General features: G+C 46.2%; 1 protein-coding gene across 1 annotated transcript in view; it reads right to left on the bottom strand.

Moving 5' to 3' along the window:
• The window catches only part of LOC129826687 (whirlin-like), a 173,169-nt gene that overhangs the window by 32,950 nt on the left and 122,800 nt on the right, over positions 1-17,419 (bottom strand). Inside the window, exons 3-5 of the mRNA XM_055887691.1 lie at positions 15,500-15,625; positions 6,411-6,637; positions 4,116-4,152 (exon numbers count right to left, since the gene is read on the bottom strand). Of these exons, the coding sequence (XP_055743666.1) occupies positions 4,116-4,152; positions 6,411-6,637; positions 15,500-15,625 (390 nt within the window). The remainder of the gene's footprint in view (positions 1-4,115; positions 4,153-6,410; positions 6,638-15,499; positions 15,626-17,419) is intronic.

Here is a 17,419-nt window from a genome sequence, read left to right as displayed (position 1 = left end):
CAGCTGTCCACTGCAAGCGCACCGGGCCCCCCTTCAGCAGTAGGGTAAGGGGAGGATAAACCTTCGGTAGTAGTTGGCAAACCCTAAGAACCACTGCACCGCTGCACCAGGACAGAGAAATAAGACTCCTCGGGAGAAAATATAAAAAACTATCGACCTATATCGAATCTTCCATTACTCTCAAATTTTTTGGAAAAAGCTGTTGCACAGCAACTCCCTGCCTTCCTGAAGACAAACAATGTATATGAAATGCTTCAGTCTGGTTTTAGACCCCATCATAGCACTGAGACTGCACTTGTGAAGGTGGTAAATTACCTTTTAATGGCTTCATACCGAGGCTCTGCATCTGTCCCTGTGCTCCTAGACCTTAGTACTGCTTTTGATACCATCGATCACCACATTCTTTTGGAGAGATTGGAAACCCAAATTGGTCTACACGGACAAGTTCTGGCCTAGTTTAGATCTTATCTGTCGAAAATATATCAATTTGTCTCTGTGAATGACAAATCAACTGTAAATTTCAGTGTTCCTCAAGGTTCCGTTTAAGACCACTATGGTTTTCACTATATATTTTACCTCTTGGGGATGTCATTCGAAAAAATTATGTTAACTTTCACTGCTATGCGGATGACACACAGCTGTACATTTCAATGAAACATGGTGAAGCCCCAAAATTGCCATCGCTAGAAGCCTGTGTTTCAGACATAAGGAAGTGGATGGCTGCAAACTTTCTACTTTAAAGCTCGGACAAAACAGAGATGCTTGTTCTAGGTCCCAAGGAACAAAGAGATCTTCTGTTGAATCTGACAATTCATGATGGTTGTACAGTCGTCTCAAATAAAACTGTGAAGGACCTCAGGGTTACTCTGGACTGTATTCTCACTTTTGACGAACATATCAAGACTGTTTCAAGGACAGCATTTTTCCATCTACGTAACATTGCAAAAATCAGAAACTTTCTGTCCAAAAATGATGCAGAAAAATGAATCCATGCTTTTGTTACTTCTGGGTTAGACTACTGCAATGCTCTACTTTCCGGCTACCCGGATAAAGCACTAAATAAACTTCAGTTAGTGCTAAATACGGCTGCTAGAATCCTGACTAGAACCCCAAAATGTGATCATATTACTCCAGTGCTAGCCTCCCTACACTGGCTTCCTGTTAAGGCAAGGGCTGATTTCAAGGTTTTACTTTCCGATTTGGTCCTGCTGTACATACCTACACATACGCTACGGTCACAAGACGCAGGCCTCCTAATTGTCCCTAGAATTTCTTAGCAAACAGATGTAGGTAAGGCTTTCTCCTATAGAGCTCAATTTTTATGGAATGGTCTGCCTACCCATGTGAGAGACGCAGACTCGGTCTCAACCTGTAAGTCTTTACTGAAGACTCATCTCTTCAGTAGGTCACATGATTGAGTGTAGTCTGGCCCAGGAGTGTGAAGGTGAACGAAAAGGCTCTGGAGCAATGAACTGCCCTTGCTGTCTCTGCCTGGCCGGTTCCCCTCTCTCCACTGGGATTCTCTGCCTCTAACTCTATTACAGAGTCACTGGCTTACTGGTGCTCTTCCATGCCGTTCCTAGGAGGGGTGCGTCACTTGAGTGGGTTGAGTCCCTGACGTGGTCTTCCTGTCTGGGTTGTGCCGTGGCGGAGATCTTTGTGGGCTATACTCGGCCTTGTCACAGGGTGGTAAGTTGGTGGTTGAAGATATCCCTCTAGTGGTGTGGGGGCTGTGCTTTGGCAAAGTGGGTGGGGTTATATCCTGCCTGTTTGGCCCTGTCTGGGGGTATCATCGGATGGGGCCACAGTGTCTCCTGACCCCTCCTGTCTCAGCCTCCAGTATTTATGCTGCAGTAGTTTATGTGTCGGGGGCTAGGGTCAGTCTGTTATATCTGGAGTATTTCTCCTGTCTTATCCAGTATCCTGTGTGAATTTAAGTATGCTCTCTTTCTTTCTCTCTTTCTCTCTTTCTTTCTTTCTTTCTCTCTCTCGGAGGGCCTGAGCCCTATGACCATGCCTCAGGACTACCTGGCATGATGACTCCTTGTTGTCCCCAGTCCACCTGGCCGTGCTGCTGCTCCAGTTTCAACTGATCTGCCTGCGGCTATGGAACCCTGACCTGGTCACCGGACGTGCTACTTGTCCCATACCTGCTGTTTTCAACTCTCTAGAGACAGCAGGAGCGGTAGAGATACTCTTAATGATTGGCTATGAAAAGCCAACTGACATTTACTCCTGAGGTGCTGACTTGTTGCACCCTCGACAACTACTGTGATTATTATTATTTGACCATGCTGGTCATTTATGAACATTTGAACATCTTGGCCATATTCTGTTATAATCTCCACCCGGCACAGCCAGAAGAGGACTGGCCACCCCTCATAGCCTGGTTCCTCTCTAGGTTTCTTCCTAGGTTTTGGCCTTTCTAGGGAGTTTTTCCTAGCCACCGTGCTTCTACACCTGCATTGCTTGCTGTTTGGGGTTTTAGGCTGGGTTTCTGTACAGCACTTTGAGATATCAGCTGATGTAAGAAGGGCTATATAAACATATTTGATTTGATTTGAGTAGATGCTCAGTGTTCCCCTTCAATTAATTATGGACCGCTAACGAAGGACAGTCCGTGCTCTTCCTCTATTCCCTCTTCCCTCTTTTATTGACGAGAGCTGACTTTGTGTCGCCATGGTGATGGCATCTGGCCAGGCTGTCACTTCCCGTCCCTTGAAGAATCGATCATGTGTCCAGCTAACGATGAGGTCATGGATGTTCCACTGAAGTAAAGAGGAAATTCAGCAACTCTTGGAGGACAGGGGATCTTGATAAAAAGGCTTCCTTACTGCTAAAACCAACACTTTTCAGGCCGTGAAGAAGGCCAGAATTATAAAGGAGAATTGTTGAAATTCATCTTCACTTCAGTGTCTCAGTTGTTAGGAAATAGAGAGAGAGAGAAGCAAAGCAGGGGTGAGCTGCGCTTCACTGTAAAACAGTAAAACACTATACGTAGAGTATCTAACCCTTCATGGTTTCTTAAGTTCTACCTTAATGGTGACAACAGCATAAAACGGTGAGTCAGCATAGAGCCAGCCCCATAACTTGAGTCACAGCTCTTCATGGTTGGACACAATCTGCAGTATTGATTTTCCAATCCAAAGGGCTGCAAAATGCTTCTCTCTCTTCTCTTCCAGTAAATCATACTGCTTTCCCTTTCTTGGCATCCCATATAGCACACTATGCCCTAATAGTGTACTACTTTTGGGATGCAACCTGTGCAGTTCATGTGTGATGCTGAGGTGAATGGTACTAGCAGATGAAGACTGAATCTGAAGATAGTGAACTATCAGTCTAAAAGGCCTTTAGTGTGGTGAGTTGTGGTCAACCCTCTGATATTCCAGTTCTATGTATCAATGAGGATATAGTAGTATCAAGTAGTACAGGATAGACTATCAACTGGGTGGTTCGAGCCCTGCATGCTGATTGGCTGACAGCCGTGGTATATCAGACCGTATACCACAGGTATGACAACATTTATTTTTACTGCTCTAATTACGTTGGTAACACGTTTATAATAGCAATAAGGTACCCTGTGAGTTTCTGGTATCTGGCCAATATACCACGAATAAGGGCTGTATCCAGGTTGTGTCGTGCATAAGAACAGCCCTTAGCTGTGGTATATTGGCCATATACCGCACCCCTTTTTGCTTAAGTATACACTGAGTGTACAAAACATTTAGGACAACTGCTCTTGCCTGACCAGGTGAATCCAGGTGAAAGCTATGATCCCTTAGTGATGTCACTTGTTAAATCCACTTCAAACAGTGTAGATGAAGGGGAGGAGACAGGTTAAAGAAGGATTTTTAAGCCTTGAGACAATTGAGACATGTATTGTGTATGTGTGCCATTCAGAGGGTGAATGGGCAAGACAAAAGATTTAAGCGTCTTTAAACGGGGTATGGTAGTAGGTGCCAGGTGCACCGGTTTGTGTCAAGAACTGCAACACTGCTGGGTTTTTCACACTCAACAGTTTCCCGTGTGTATCAAGAATGGTCCACCACCCAAAGGACATCCAGCCAACTTGACACAACTGGGGGAAGTATTGGAGATAGTAGAATTTGACTTACCTTTTCTAATACAGGTGTAGCCCGCGCTGAAGATGGCCTGCAACAAAAACAGTAGAACTTAAAAGATGCTCCCATAATGAACCACTAACAGAAAACCCATTTTACAATAACACAAACACCCAAACAACAAATGACTTTGAAATGTGTATGGTCTGGCCATGAGAACAACAGCAACCCAGGGAGACCTGGTGGCAGAGCTCCCTAGGAAGCCTACAGATGGACCCCAAATGGTACCCTATTCTCTACACAGGGACTTGCTCAAAAGTAGTGCACTATGTAGGGAACTGGGTGGTTCGCAAACAACGTGCGTTTAATGAAGTGTAGGACTTAAAGCCACTTGCTTGATTGCTAAAGGAGCTGAAGGGAAATGTATACCTCCTAGGGCTCTCAATCAACCGGCCTCCATTAGAGCTAGTGACTGACAGAGGGAAGGAGGGAGAGACAGACAGACAGATTGAAGGAGGGAGAGACAGACAGTTAGATAGACAGAGGGAAGGAGGGAAAGACAGACAGGTAGACAGATAGATAGACAGAGGGAAGGAGAGAGAGACAGAGACAGAGACAGAGACAGAGAGACAGAGAGAGAGAGAGAGAGAGAGAGAGAGAGAGAGAGAGAGAGAGAGAGAGACACAGACAGACGGACAGACAGACAGACAGACAGACAGACAGACAGACAGACAGACAGACAGAGGGAAGGGTGGAGAGAGCGAGAGACCGAGGGAGAGAGAGACAGAGGGAAGGAGGGAGAGAAAGAAAGACAGATAGACAGAGGAAAGGAGGGAGAGAGAGACAGCTCTCCGTGGAACTGAGCAGCGTGCCATATCACTGTCAAACCCAGAGGGAAGGAACCTTAGTCTCCTCTAACAATGAGCTGCGAGTATTCTGCCTCACATTAGTCAGTCAGTCACATGAGAAGACACTGACAGCTGTAGAAGATTAATGACATTGGTCAGAAATTCAATGGTAATTTCATTATGTTACCTTGTTACGTGATCATTCTATATATTGCTTTTATGGGGGCTGGCTTGTAATTGAAAAATATTACATTCAGTTGCTAATCTTCATGTCACCGCAGACATGAATGCCCTAAGACATTATTTCTGCTCAAAGAATAAATGACTGATTGAATGGAAATATCATTCCATGTTCAAAGCGTCAAACATACTACATCTCTGTTACATTAAAGATGAAACATCGAGGCCACTGTGCATTGTACATTCCAAGGACGTTTTGGTTTTTAAAGGGAATTTAACATAAACAGAGGAAGGAGCTTTCATTAGTCCTTCAGCATGACTTTTTCACTGAAAACAAAGATATCATCAAACTCTCATAGGATGCATCTCCAATGGTCCATAGGGCTCTAGTCAAAAGTAGTGCACTATGTAGGGAATAGGGTGCCTTTTGGGACACAGCCATAGAGATTGCCCTTTTGACAATGTTGTGCCTGTTTTCGCTAACTCACCGTATAGCGGCTGGGCTGGCGGTGCTCTCTGTTATGGGCGCTAACTCACCGTGTAGCGGCTGGGCTGGCGGTGCTCTCTGTAATGGGCGCTAACTCACCGTGTAGCGGCTGGGCTGGCGGTGCTCTCTGTTATGGGCGCTAACTCACCGTGTAGCGGCTGGGCTGGCGGTGCTCTCTGTTATGGGCGCTAACTCACCGTGTAGCGGCTGGGCTGGCGGTGCTCTCTGTTATGGGTGCTAACTCACCGTGTAGCGGCTGGGCTGGCGGTGCTCTCTGTAATGGGCGCTAACTCACCGTGTAGCGGCTGGGCTGGCGGTGCTCTCTGTTATGGGCGCTAACTCACCGTGTAGCGGCTGGGCTGGCGGTGCTCTCTGTTATGGGCGCTAACTCACCGTGTAGCGGCTGGGCTGGCGGTGCTCTCTGTAATGGGCGTTAACTCACCGTGTAGCAGCTGGGCTGGCGGTGCTCTCTGTTATGGGCGCTAACTCACCGTGTAGCGGCTGGGCTGGCGGTGCTCTCTGTAATGGGCGCTAACTCACCGTGTAGCGGCTGGGCTGGCGGTGCTCTCTGTTATGGGCGCTAACTCACCGTGTAGCGGCTGGGCTGGCGGTGCTCTCTGTTATGGGCGCTAACTCACCGTGTAGCGGCTGGGCTGGCGGTGCTCTCTGTTATGGACGCAAACTCACCGTGTAGCGGCTGGGCTGGCGGTGCTCTCTGTTATGGGCGCTAACTCACCGTGTAGCGGCTGGGCTGGCGGTGCTCTCTGTTATGGGCGCTAACTCACCGTGTAGCGGCTGGGCTGGCGGTGCTCTCTGTTATGGGCGCTAACTCACCGTGTAGCGGCTGGGCTGGCGGTGCTCTCTGTTATGGGCGGCGGGCTAGGGGGGATGGGGCTGCTGATCCATTTGGTCTGGTCCACCACGGTGCGGGCATGGGGCACGCGGCCAACGTCCCTCACCCTCACCAGCAGGTGACAACTCGTCTTCAGGATCCTCACCGCCTCGTCATGGGGGATGGCCAGGAAGCTCCGCCCATTTACCTCCAGCAGCTGGTCGCCCACCTTAACAGACAGAGAGGAGAGGGTGGGTGCACTGGCAGAGAGAGGGTGTGTATTCACACAGACACCGATACACACACAAGTACACCCACACAAAAGTGCCATGGCTTTTCCTGATAGTCTCGAACAGTCTTCCAACAGTCAAGGCCAGGCCAGTGTTCAGGAGAGAGCAGAGCAGACATTCTGTGAGCTGCAGCTCAAGGTTCAGGCAATAACACAAAGTACACTGAAGCAGAACTTGGTGCACTCAAACCCGCCACAGAGATGTGTAGGCTACGCAGTTTCATTGTAGACTAACTACTGCCCTCACACACACACTTATTATTCTGGAAAAAATCAGTTGTTTTATTTCACCATGGGAACAGGAGATACTAGCCTGGTCAAGCAGAATGACCGCTTTGCTCACCTTTTGTTTCACTTGATACGTAAAGTGAAACAGCATGTGAGCTTTTGCAATATTAGGCTGGTTTCACCAGGCTAAGGAACTACTAGGGAAAAACAGCAATTCAGTTTGATTGACTTAAACCGAGTAGGATCAATCTATGGTTAGTAATAAAAACAGAAAATGCTGAAAGGAGGATATCACTGATAGTAAGAGGCCAAATCTATAGAAGGAACATCATTCATAAATCACAACACTGGGGGGAAACAATCAATGGTTATTATCTCCCAGCCTATTCATTCTTCTAATGCACAAACAAAACACTTGACAGACGTGGTGATTTACAATCAAAGCTCTTCTTTGTTTTATGCTCTTTCCTATTCTTCCTGTTCCACATTCATGAGAAGCAGTTACGCTTTGATTTGAGCTTAATAATAATTAGTAAGGAAAACCTGATCTACTGATCTACAGGGGAAACAATAGTAGTCTGTATTAACAATATGTAACTTGACTAGTATTTAATAGAAATTAAATTCACAATGGAACAACATCTATATACATTGGAGTGTATGAATGTTGTTTTTCCATTTCTCATGTCTTTTACTGGTCATCTCAGAGCATCAGAATGAGTTGGTCAAGTGAGTGGTCCGGGGTGGTCTAGCTCCCACCCAGATACATGTTTATCTCTCTATCCTATCCAGCAGACATAAAACATATTGAAGGACTGTAAGAGAAGCTGAGGAGACACAATGGCATTACTGAGCCTCTTCAATTGGCCTATTCTCTTTCCACAAGAGTAAGTAAAGGGAGAAGTTAGTTATTGACTTCTCTTCTCTTCTCCTCTCTCTCTCTCCCTCCCTCCTAACACTAATGAATTTACATTCAGAGGAAGAATCAGCTTGAGTGAACCTCCATAACTCATTGAAGTGGAGGGAGGGATGGGAGGGAGGGAGGGTGTGAGGTCCTGATTTACACCCCCCCAGCTGAGTTCTCTTGAGCTGCAGCCACTGGAGGGGAGAGTGTTTTTAAAATATTTTTTTATTTAACCTTTTGATGAAATAATTTATATGTTTAAAGATAATGATTAAATGATTCCACCCTGAAACCTAACTATTCTGGATTATAGTTTATGTAGCAGGTATAAGTAATAATTAAAGCATTAAACGTAAGTCCAACTAGGCTCAGAAGAGACCTGTGAGGGAGAGAAATGTGTGTGTGTGTGTGTGTGTGTGTGTGTGTGTGTGTGTGTGTGTGTGTGTGTGTGTGTGTGTGTGTGTGTGTGTGTGTGTGTGTGTGTGTGTGTGTGTGTGTGTGTGTGTGTGTGTGTGTGTGTGTGTGTGTGTGTGTGTGTGTGCCTAAGAAAATAACGAGAACATTTCAACTGTGTTTGATCCGACCTGACTAGAACTCTGAGAAACTTATGAGGACAGGGAGTACTTCTCAAGGTTTCTCTAATCTCGGGGGAATGGAACTGTCGGCTGGGTAGTGATACACAGTGGTGAGAACTCTGGAGAAGGATGCAACTCACCTACTGTTTGTGTGTATGTATGTGCGTAGGATATCAACTGTTTGTGTGGAAGTATGTGCGTAAGTAAGGAGCAAGGTATAACATGGATGTCTTTGTATAATGGACTTCAGAGTGCTCTCGTGAATAAACATTTTGACTATTGTAAGCTGGGGACTCTGTCTGTTTAATTCAACCATAGTCTTACAAACTCTGGGTTGCAGACTTAGTAGATTAATTTAAGTTTATGAACATTGATAACGAAATTCTCATAACACCTTTATTTAACTAGGCAAGTCAGTTAAGAACAAAATCTTATTTACAATGATGACCTGCCCCTGAACCAGGGTGTCTGTAGTGACGCCTCTAGCACTGAGATGCAGTGCCTTAGACCGCTGAATCAGGGTGTCTGTAGTGACGCCTCTAGCACTGAGATGCAGTGCCTTAGACCGCTGAATCAGGGTGTCTGTAGTGACGCCTCTAGCACTGAGATGCAGTGCCTTAGACATCTGCACCACACGGTCTGTGTCCCCTCAAACCCTCCTGCCTCTGTAATGCTTACTCTGTGACAATACGGGACCCCTCCAGCATACTGTAACTCAAATGCTCAAAGTAGATAGATTGAACCATCATTTACAAGTGGCGTTTCATTGATCATCCGAGACGAAGTGTGAAATAAAATGGTTATGAGTCAGACGAGATTGAGAGGAGAGGAGCAATTTTCCACACAGAATGATCTTGTCCTTTCTCAGAGAGAGAGAGAGAGAGAGAGAGAGAGAGAGAGAGAGAGAGAGAGAGAGAGAGAGAGAGAGAGAGAGAAGTGAAAGGGACATAGAGGAAATAAAGGAATAAAGGGGCCAGAGAGAGAGAGAGAGAGAGAGAGAGAGAGAGAGAGAGAGAGAGAGAGAGAGAGAGAGAGAGAGAGAGAGAGAGAGAGAGAGAGAGAGAGAGAGAGAGAGAGAGAGAGAGAGAGAGAGAGAGAGAGAGAGAGAGAGAGAGACAGACAGACAGACAGACAGACAGACAGACAGACAGACAGACAGACAGACAGACAGACAGACAGACAGACAGACAGACAGACAGACAGAGAGAGAGAGAGAGAGAGAGAGAGAGAGAGAGAGAGAGAGAGAGAGAGAGAGAGAGATCAATGCAGACTGAAAGGGCAAGCTGCTATTTTGGGCAGCCAAGACAGTTGGCGGACTTTAGATGGTGTGTTTCCAGTTGGCCTGAGAGAGTAGCCATGGAGGAGACCAGTAGAGCAAATGGACAATCTCCCAAAGACAATAAATGTCATTTTTCGGAGGGTCCTGTCCCGTTGCTAGCCAAAGAGTGCTTATCTGTGGATGAGAAGCGACAGACAGACACATCAGTGGGCTGGCCTGTTGAAAGAAAACGTAATGGAAGGGCTGGAGGCTGGTCTGATCCCCATGGGGGAACGACACTAATTAAAGCCCATGTCAGGGCACACAGATGGGACAGATGCACGATCATCTGTCACACCGTCCAACAGACAACTGCTGGATCCAGATTGGCTGATAGAGGTCCTTGTTACAGTGCTGAAACCTGGACGGTTTGACGGTGTCTTATTGTTCCTCAGTGATTTGATGACTAATATCATGTATTTGGTGGAGTTCAGTTTACCCCCCGTCAGAGGCCAGGAGAGGAGAGGCCAGGAGAAGACAGGACAGGAGAAGAGTGGATAGGAGAAGACAGGACAGGAGAAGAGTGGACAGGAGAAGAGTGACAGGAGAAGAGTGGAGAGGACAGGAGAGGACAGGAGAGGAGAGGACAGGAGAGGAGTGGAGAGGAGAGGACAGGAGAGGACTGGAGAGGAGAGGACAAGACTGGACAGGACAGGAGAAGACAGGACAGGAGAAGAGTGGACAGGAGAAGAGTGGAGAGGACAGGACAGGAGTGGACAGGACAGGAGGGGAGAGGACAGGAGAGGAGTGGACAGGAGAGGACAGGAGAGGAGTGGACAGGAGTGGACAAGAGAGGAAAGGAGAGGACAGGAGAGGAGTGAACAGGAGAGGACAGGACAGGAGAGGACAGGAGAGGACAGGAGAGGAGTGTACAAGAGTGGACAGGATAGGAGTGAACAGGAGAGGAGTGAACAGGAGAGGACAGGACAGGAGAGGAGTGAACAGGAGAGGACAGGACAGGAGAGGACAGGAGAGGAGTGGACAGGATGGGAGTGAACAGGAGTGGACAGGATGGGAGTGAACAGGAGTGGACAGGATGGGAGTGAACAGGAGAGGAGTGGACAGGACAGGACACGAGAGGACAGGAGAGGAAAGGAGAGGACAGTAGAGGACAGGAGAAGAGTGGACATGATAGGAAAGGACAGGACAGAACAGGAGAGGAGTGGTCAGGAGAGGAGTGGACAGAACAGGACAGCAGAGGACAGGTGAGGAGAGGAAAGGAGAGGACAGGAGAGGAGTGGACATGATAGGAGAGGACAGGACAGAACAGGAGAGGAGTGGACAGGAGAGGACAGGAGAGGAGTGGACAGGACAGAACAGGAGAGGAGTGGACAGGAGAGGACAGGATAGGAGAGGACAGGAGAGGAGTGGACAGGAGAGTAGTGGAGAGGAGAGGACAGGAGAGGACAGGACAGGAGAGGATAGGAGAGGAAAGGAGAGGACAGGAGAGGAGTTGACATGATAGGAGAGGACAAGACAGAACAGGAGAGGAGTGGACAGGAGAGGACAGGAGAGGAGTGGACAGGAGAGGACAGGGGAGGAGAGGACAGGACAGGAGAGGAGTGGACAGGAGAGTAGTGGAGAGGAGAGGAGTGGACAGGAGAGGACAGGACAGGAGAGGAGTGGACAGGAGAGGAGAGGACAGGAGTGTACAGGAGAGTAGTGGAGAGGAGAGGACCGGACAGGAGAGGACAGGACAGGAGAGGAGAGGACAGGAGAGGAGTGGATAGGAGAGTAGTGGAGAGGAGAAGAGTGGACAGGAGAGGAGGGGACAGGAGAGGACAGGAGAGGAGTGGACAGGAGAGGAGTGGAGAGGAGTGGACAGGAGAGGAGTGGACAGGCGAGGACAGGACAGGAGAGGAGTGGACAGGAGAGGAGTGGACAGGAGAGGAGTGGACATGACAGGAGAGGAGTGGACAGGACAGGAGAGGACAGGAGAGGAGTGGACAGGAGAGGACAGGAGAGGAGAGGACAGGAGAGGACAGAAAAGGAGTGGACATGACAGGAGAGGAGTGGACAGGACAGGAGAGGAGTGGACAGGAGAGGACAGGAGAGGAGTGGACATGACAGGAGAGGAGTGGACAGGACAGGAGAGGACAGGAGAGGAGTGGACAGGAGAGGACAGGAGAGGAGAGGACAGGAGAGGACAGAAAAGGAGTGGACATGACAGGAGAGGAGTGGACAGGACAGGAGAGGACAGGAGAGGAGTGGACAGGAGAGGAGTGGACAGGAGAGGACAGGAGAGGAGTGGACATGACAGGAGAGGAGTGGACAGGACAGGAGAGGAGTGGACAGGAGAGGAGTGGACAGGAGAGGAGTGGACATGACAGGAGAGGAGTGGACAGGACAGGAGAGGACAGGAGAGGAGTGGACAGGAGAGGACAGGAGAGGAGAGGACAGGAGAGGACAGAAAAGGAGTGGACATGACAGGAGAGGAGTGGACAGGACAGGAGAGGAGTGGACAGGAGAGGACAGGAGAGGAGTGGACATGACAGGAGAGGAGTGGACAGGACAGGAGAGGACAGGAGAGGAGTGGACAGGAGAGGACAGGAGAGGAGAGGACAGGAGAGGACAGAAAAGGAGTGGACATGACAGGAGAGGAGTGGACAGGACAGGAGAGGACAGGAGAGGAGTGGACAGGAGAGGAGTGGACAGGAGAGGACAGGAGAGGAGTGGACATGACAGGAGAGGAGTGGACAGGACAGGAGAGGACAGGAGAGGAGTGGACAGGAGAGGAGAGGAGTACACAAAAGGACAGGAGAGGTTTCTCTTAGCATCTGCAAAATAACTCCAGAAAAGGTAATGAATCCAAAGAGCAACATTGAATTAGCCTCATTAAACCAGCCTGATCTCGCTAGCTCACATGCTGGTTCCCTGCAGATATCAAGACATGAGCACAGCATTCGGTCTGCTTCTCAAAAGTATTTCTATAACACATCATTCACAGGGCTATGCATTATGTTAGATCCGAATTGGACATATTTGTATAAAAGACTGAACATACTGAGCTCCATGTACATTTGTGTAAATATATTAAATATTAATGTATATGAGGAAATATTAGGTACATACCTTTATGATTTATATTTACCTGATTGAGATATATTAATTTGTTGTTAGTTTAACACTTCTTATGGCTGCAGGGGCAGTATTGAGTAGCTTGGATGAAAGGTGCACAGAGGTGCCCATAGTAAACTGCCTGCTCCTCAGTCCCAGTTGCTAATATATGCATATTCGTATTGGATAGAAAACACTCTGAAGTTTCTAAAACTGTTTGAATTATGTCTGTGAGTATAACAAAACTCCTATAGCAGGCAAATTTTGGTGGCAGATTTTCAACCAAGCTCTCATTAAAATTACAGCGAGATATTGATGAGTTTTCACTTCTTACGGCTTCCACTAGATGTCAACAGTCAATAGAACTTTGTCTGATGACTCTAATGTGAAGGGGGGCCGAAGGAGACAGGAATTAGTCACCACTGCCACGAGCTGACCATGCTTTCACCATGCGCGTTCACATGAGGAGGACCTCCATTCCACCGCTCATCTGAAGTCAATCTAATTCTCCAGTTGGAACGTTATTCAAGATGTATGTTAACAACATTCTAAAGATTGATTCAGTACATCGTTTGACATGTTTCTACTAACTGTTACGGAACTTTTGGACATTTCATCACGTTATAGTGGACGCGCTTTGTGACTTTGGAATTGTTTACCAAACGCGCTAACCAAAGTAGCTAATTGGACATAAATAACGGACATTATCAAACAAATCAAGCATTTATTGTGGACCTGGGATTCCAAAAGGTAAGGAAACATTTATCATGTATTTTCTGGTTTCTGTTGACTCCAAAATGGCGGCTAATTTCATTATATTTCTGAGCGCCATCTCAGATTATTGCATGGGTTGCTTTTTCCGTAAAGTTTTTTTGAAATCTGACACAGCGGTTGCATTAAGGAGAGGTATATCTATAATTCCATATGTATAACTTGTATTATCATCTACATTTATGATGAGTATTTCTGTTGAAACAATGTGGCTATGCAAAATCACTTGATATTTTTGGACCTAGTGACTGTGACGCGCCAATGTAAACTCAGATTTTTTTTATATAAATATGAACTTTATCAAACAAAACATGCATGTATTGTGTAACATGAAGTCCTATGAGTGTCATCTGATAAAGATAATCAAAGGTTAGTGATTCATTTTATCTCTATTTCTGCTTTTTGTGACTGCTATATTTCGCTGGAAAAAATGGATGTGGTTATTGTTTTTTGGTGGTGACCTAACATAATCGTTTGTAGTGCTTTCGCTGAAAAGCATATTTGAAATCGGACACTTTGGTGGGATTAACAACAAGATCACTTTTAAAATGATATAAGACACATGTATGTTTGAGGAATATAATTATGAGATTTCTGTTGTTTGAATTTGGCGCCCTGCAATTTCACTGGCTGCTGTCATATCGATCCCGGTAGCGGGATGCAGCCATAAGAAGTTAACTCAGTTTTTGGTCCCCCCTCTTGCCCATTCATTGTACTGTGTTAAGTGTGTTAGTATAAAGGCAGGAAGTTGGGCATTCGGGGGAAGGAGTCCTTGCTAGATGCGGGAGCGGTATAGTTTTTTTGACCATACAGACATACATACAGACAGGTCATATTATGTATTTTCCTTATCAAGTAATATATGCTTTAAGTTGATTGGAGAATAATTTTTGTTGTTACATATAAGAAGAAAACAAAATTTTGTTGCACCATATCTCTGGCCATTGAATGTTTGGCCGTTTGGAAACCTTGGCGTGTGGACTGTATGCGTACGAAACAAACCCGCTTGGGCAGTGGCTATGGTAAAGAGGAAAGGAAGCCACTACACATTACTTCATCCATGTATAACCAACAGGTTAAAGAACATTAACATGTGTCAAATTGGATGGTTTTAGGAGTGATCCATGTTATTCCATCTCATGCAGTGATGTAGTGGTAAAATAAATGGTGTGTAAACTCTGTCAGTCTCAGTGAAAAAAGATACACTCCCTATCCTTTCAATACTTTTTCTAAATCTAAGCCTGGTCTCTGGAAAGATTGAATAAGATGCGCTTGACATTTTGGCAGTGTTTCTTTGACAGAGATATGAAGAGCTGAGGGCTGTGTTGTGCTCCCCCACCCCCCATTTGCCCTCAGAACAGCCTCAATTTGTCTGGGCATGGATGTACAAGGTGTCGAAAGCGTTCCACAGCGATACCGGCCCATTTTGACTCCACTGCTTCCCACAGTTGTGTCAAGTTGGCTGGATGTTCTTTGGGTGGTGGCCCATTCTTGATACTCACGGTAAACTGTTGAGTGTGAAAAACCCAGCAGCGTTGCAGTTCTTGACACAAACTGGTGCGCCCATTTACCCTCACAATGTCTCAATTGTCTCAATTGTCTCAAGGCTTAAAAATCCTTGATGCCTGCAAGATCTATTTCGAACCCAGCCATGCCATGATACTATGGTGCCATGAATCAGTCAGGCTGTTTACAAGCACACTAGTCCTGCCTCAATCGTCGTAGTTGAAAAAAACAGCAGACTAAAGAATGCAATGACCGACCCTTTTGTACATATTATATTTTTGTCAGTTAAAAAGTGTCTGCCAGGTTTTGACACAGCGAGATAGACCACAGAAGACTCTTACTCCCTCTGCCTCACAGCGTCTGAACCTTGTGGTTGTGTTTTATTCACTGTGATGGGGTGAAACAATTTAAATAGGATGTGCATGGTAATAATCGGTTAATACCTTGAGTGCCCCGCGGTCTGCAGCTGAGCCGGGGTCTACCCCAGTGATGTAGATACCCAGGCCATACTCCGCCCCTCCTCTGATCATCAGGCCCAGAGAGAGACCGTCGTCCAGGTTCAGGTTTACCTTCAGGGACAGACAGAGGGGGAAGTCACCAGACAGGAAGTGACAGTGGTAAGTGATGAGGTGTGTCCCAAATTGCACCCAATTATTTGAAGAACGCAACAAAGATTGTCAGAGCACCTTTCTTTACAAATTTCTGTTTATATCAAAGGTGCAGAGGTAACATCAACCAATCCCTCCAACACATGAGGCTTGATGCCCAGAGGGAGGAGTCACAAATTAAAGACCTGACTCTCCATTGGCAGAGATTCATTCCCCCTGGCTCCGCCTCTAGATAAGCAACACATCATCATAGCCCAGACCCCAGGCCTCCATACAGGGTGAGGTATAGTACTAACAGGGGCTTCGTCCCAAACAACATCCCATTCCCTATAGAGTGTACTACTTTTGACCAGGGATAAAGGCCCAGGTCAAAAGTAGTGCACTATAGTATATAGAGAATAGGATGCCATTTAAGACGCAGCCGGGGTCTCAGGCCCACATCGAGAGAGACTATATCACTGTCAATTTAATGATATAAACATCTCAGGCCCACATCGAGAGAGACTATATCACTGTCAATTTAATGACATATAAACATCTCAGGCCCACATCGAGAGAGACTATATCACTGTCAATTTAATGACATATAAACATCTCAGGCCCTCCGAATCTCACCCAAATACAGGGGAAATAACCGGTTAGAAATTCTCTACATGATGAAGTTAGCCCCCGTAACCCTCTACTGTTCCCACAGTTTATTTAGTGATTAAGTTAGTCCTGTATCCCTCTACTGTCCCCACAGTTTATTTAGTGATTAAGTTAGTCCTGTAGCCCTCTACTGTTCCCACAGTTTATTTAGTGATTAAGTTAGTCCTGTATCCCTCTACTGTTCCCACAGTTTATTTAGTGATTAAGTTAGCCCTGTAGCCCTCTACTGTTCCCACAGTTTATTTAGTGATTAAGTTAGTCCTGTAGCCCTCTACTGTTCCCACAGTTTATTTGGTGATTAAGTTAGTCCTGTAGCCCTCTACTGTTCCCACAGTTTATTTAGTGATTAAGTCAGCCCTGTAGCCCTCTACTGTTCCCACAGTTTATTTAGTGATTAAGTTAGTCCTGTAGCCCTCTACTGTTCCCACAGTTTATTTAGTGATTAAGTTAGCCCTGTAGCCCTCTACTGTTCCCACAGTTTATTTAGTGATTAAGTTAGTCCCGTAGCCCTCTACTGTTCCCACAGTTTATTTGGTGATTAAGTTAGTCCTGTAGCCCTCTACTGTTCCCACAGTTTATTTAGTGATTAAGTTAGCCCTGTAGCCCTCTACTGTTCCCACAGTTTATTTAGTGATTAAGTTAGCTCACATATCCCTCTACTGTCCCCACAGTTTATTTAGTGATTAAGTTAGTCCTGTAACCCTCTACTGTTCCCACAGTTTATTTAGTGATTAAGTTAGTCCTGTAACCCTCTACTGTTCCCACAGTTTATTTAGTGATTAAGTTAGTCCTGTATCCCTCTACTGTTCCCACAGTTTATTTAGTGATTAAGTTAGTCCTGTATCCCTCTACTGTTCCCACAGTTTATTTAGTGATTAAGTTAGTCCTGTAACCCTCTACTGTTCCCACAGTTTATTTGGTGATTAAGTTAGTCCTGTAGCCCTCTACTGTTCCCACAGTTTATTTAGTGATTAAGTTAGCCCTGTATCCCTCTACTGTTCCCACAGTTTATTTAGTGATTAAGTTAGTCCTGTAGCCCTCTACTGTTCCCACAGTTTATTTAGTGATTAAGTTAGCCCTGTAGCCCTCTACTGTTCCCACAGTTTA

This window comes from Salvelinus fontinalis, chromosome 28, assembly GCF_029448725.1.
Source record: "Salvelinus fontinalis isolate EN_2023a chromosome 28, ASM2944872v1, whole genome shotgun sequence".
Taxonomy (NCBI): domain Eukaryota; kingdom Metazoa; phylum Chordata; class Actinopteri; order Salmoniformes; family Salmonidae; genus Salvelinus; species Salvelinus fontinalis.
This window is presented reverse-complemented; position numbering and strand designations above follow the sequence as displayed.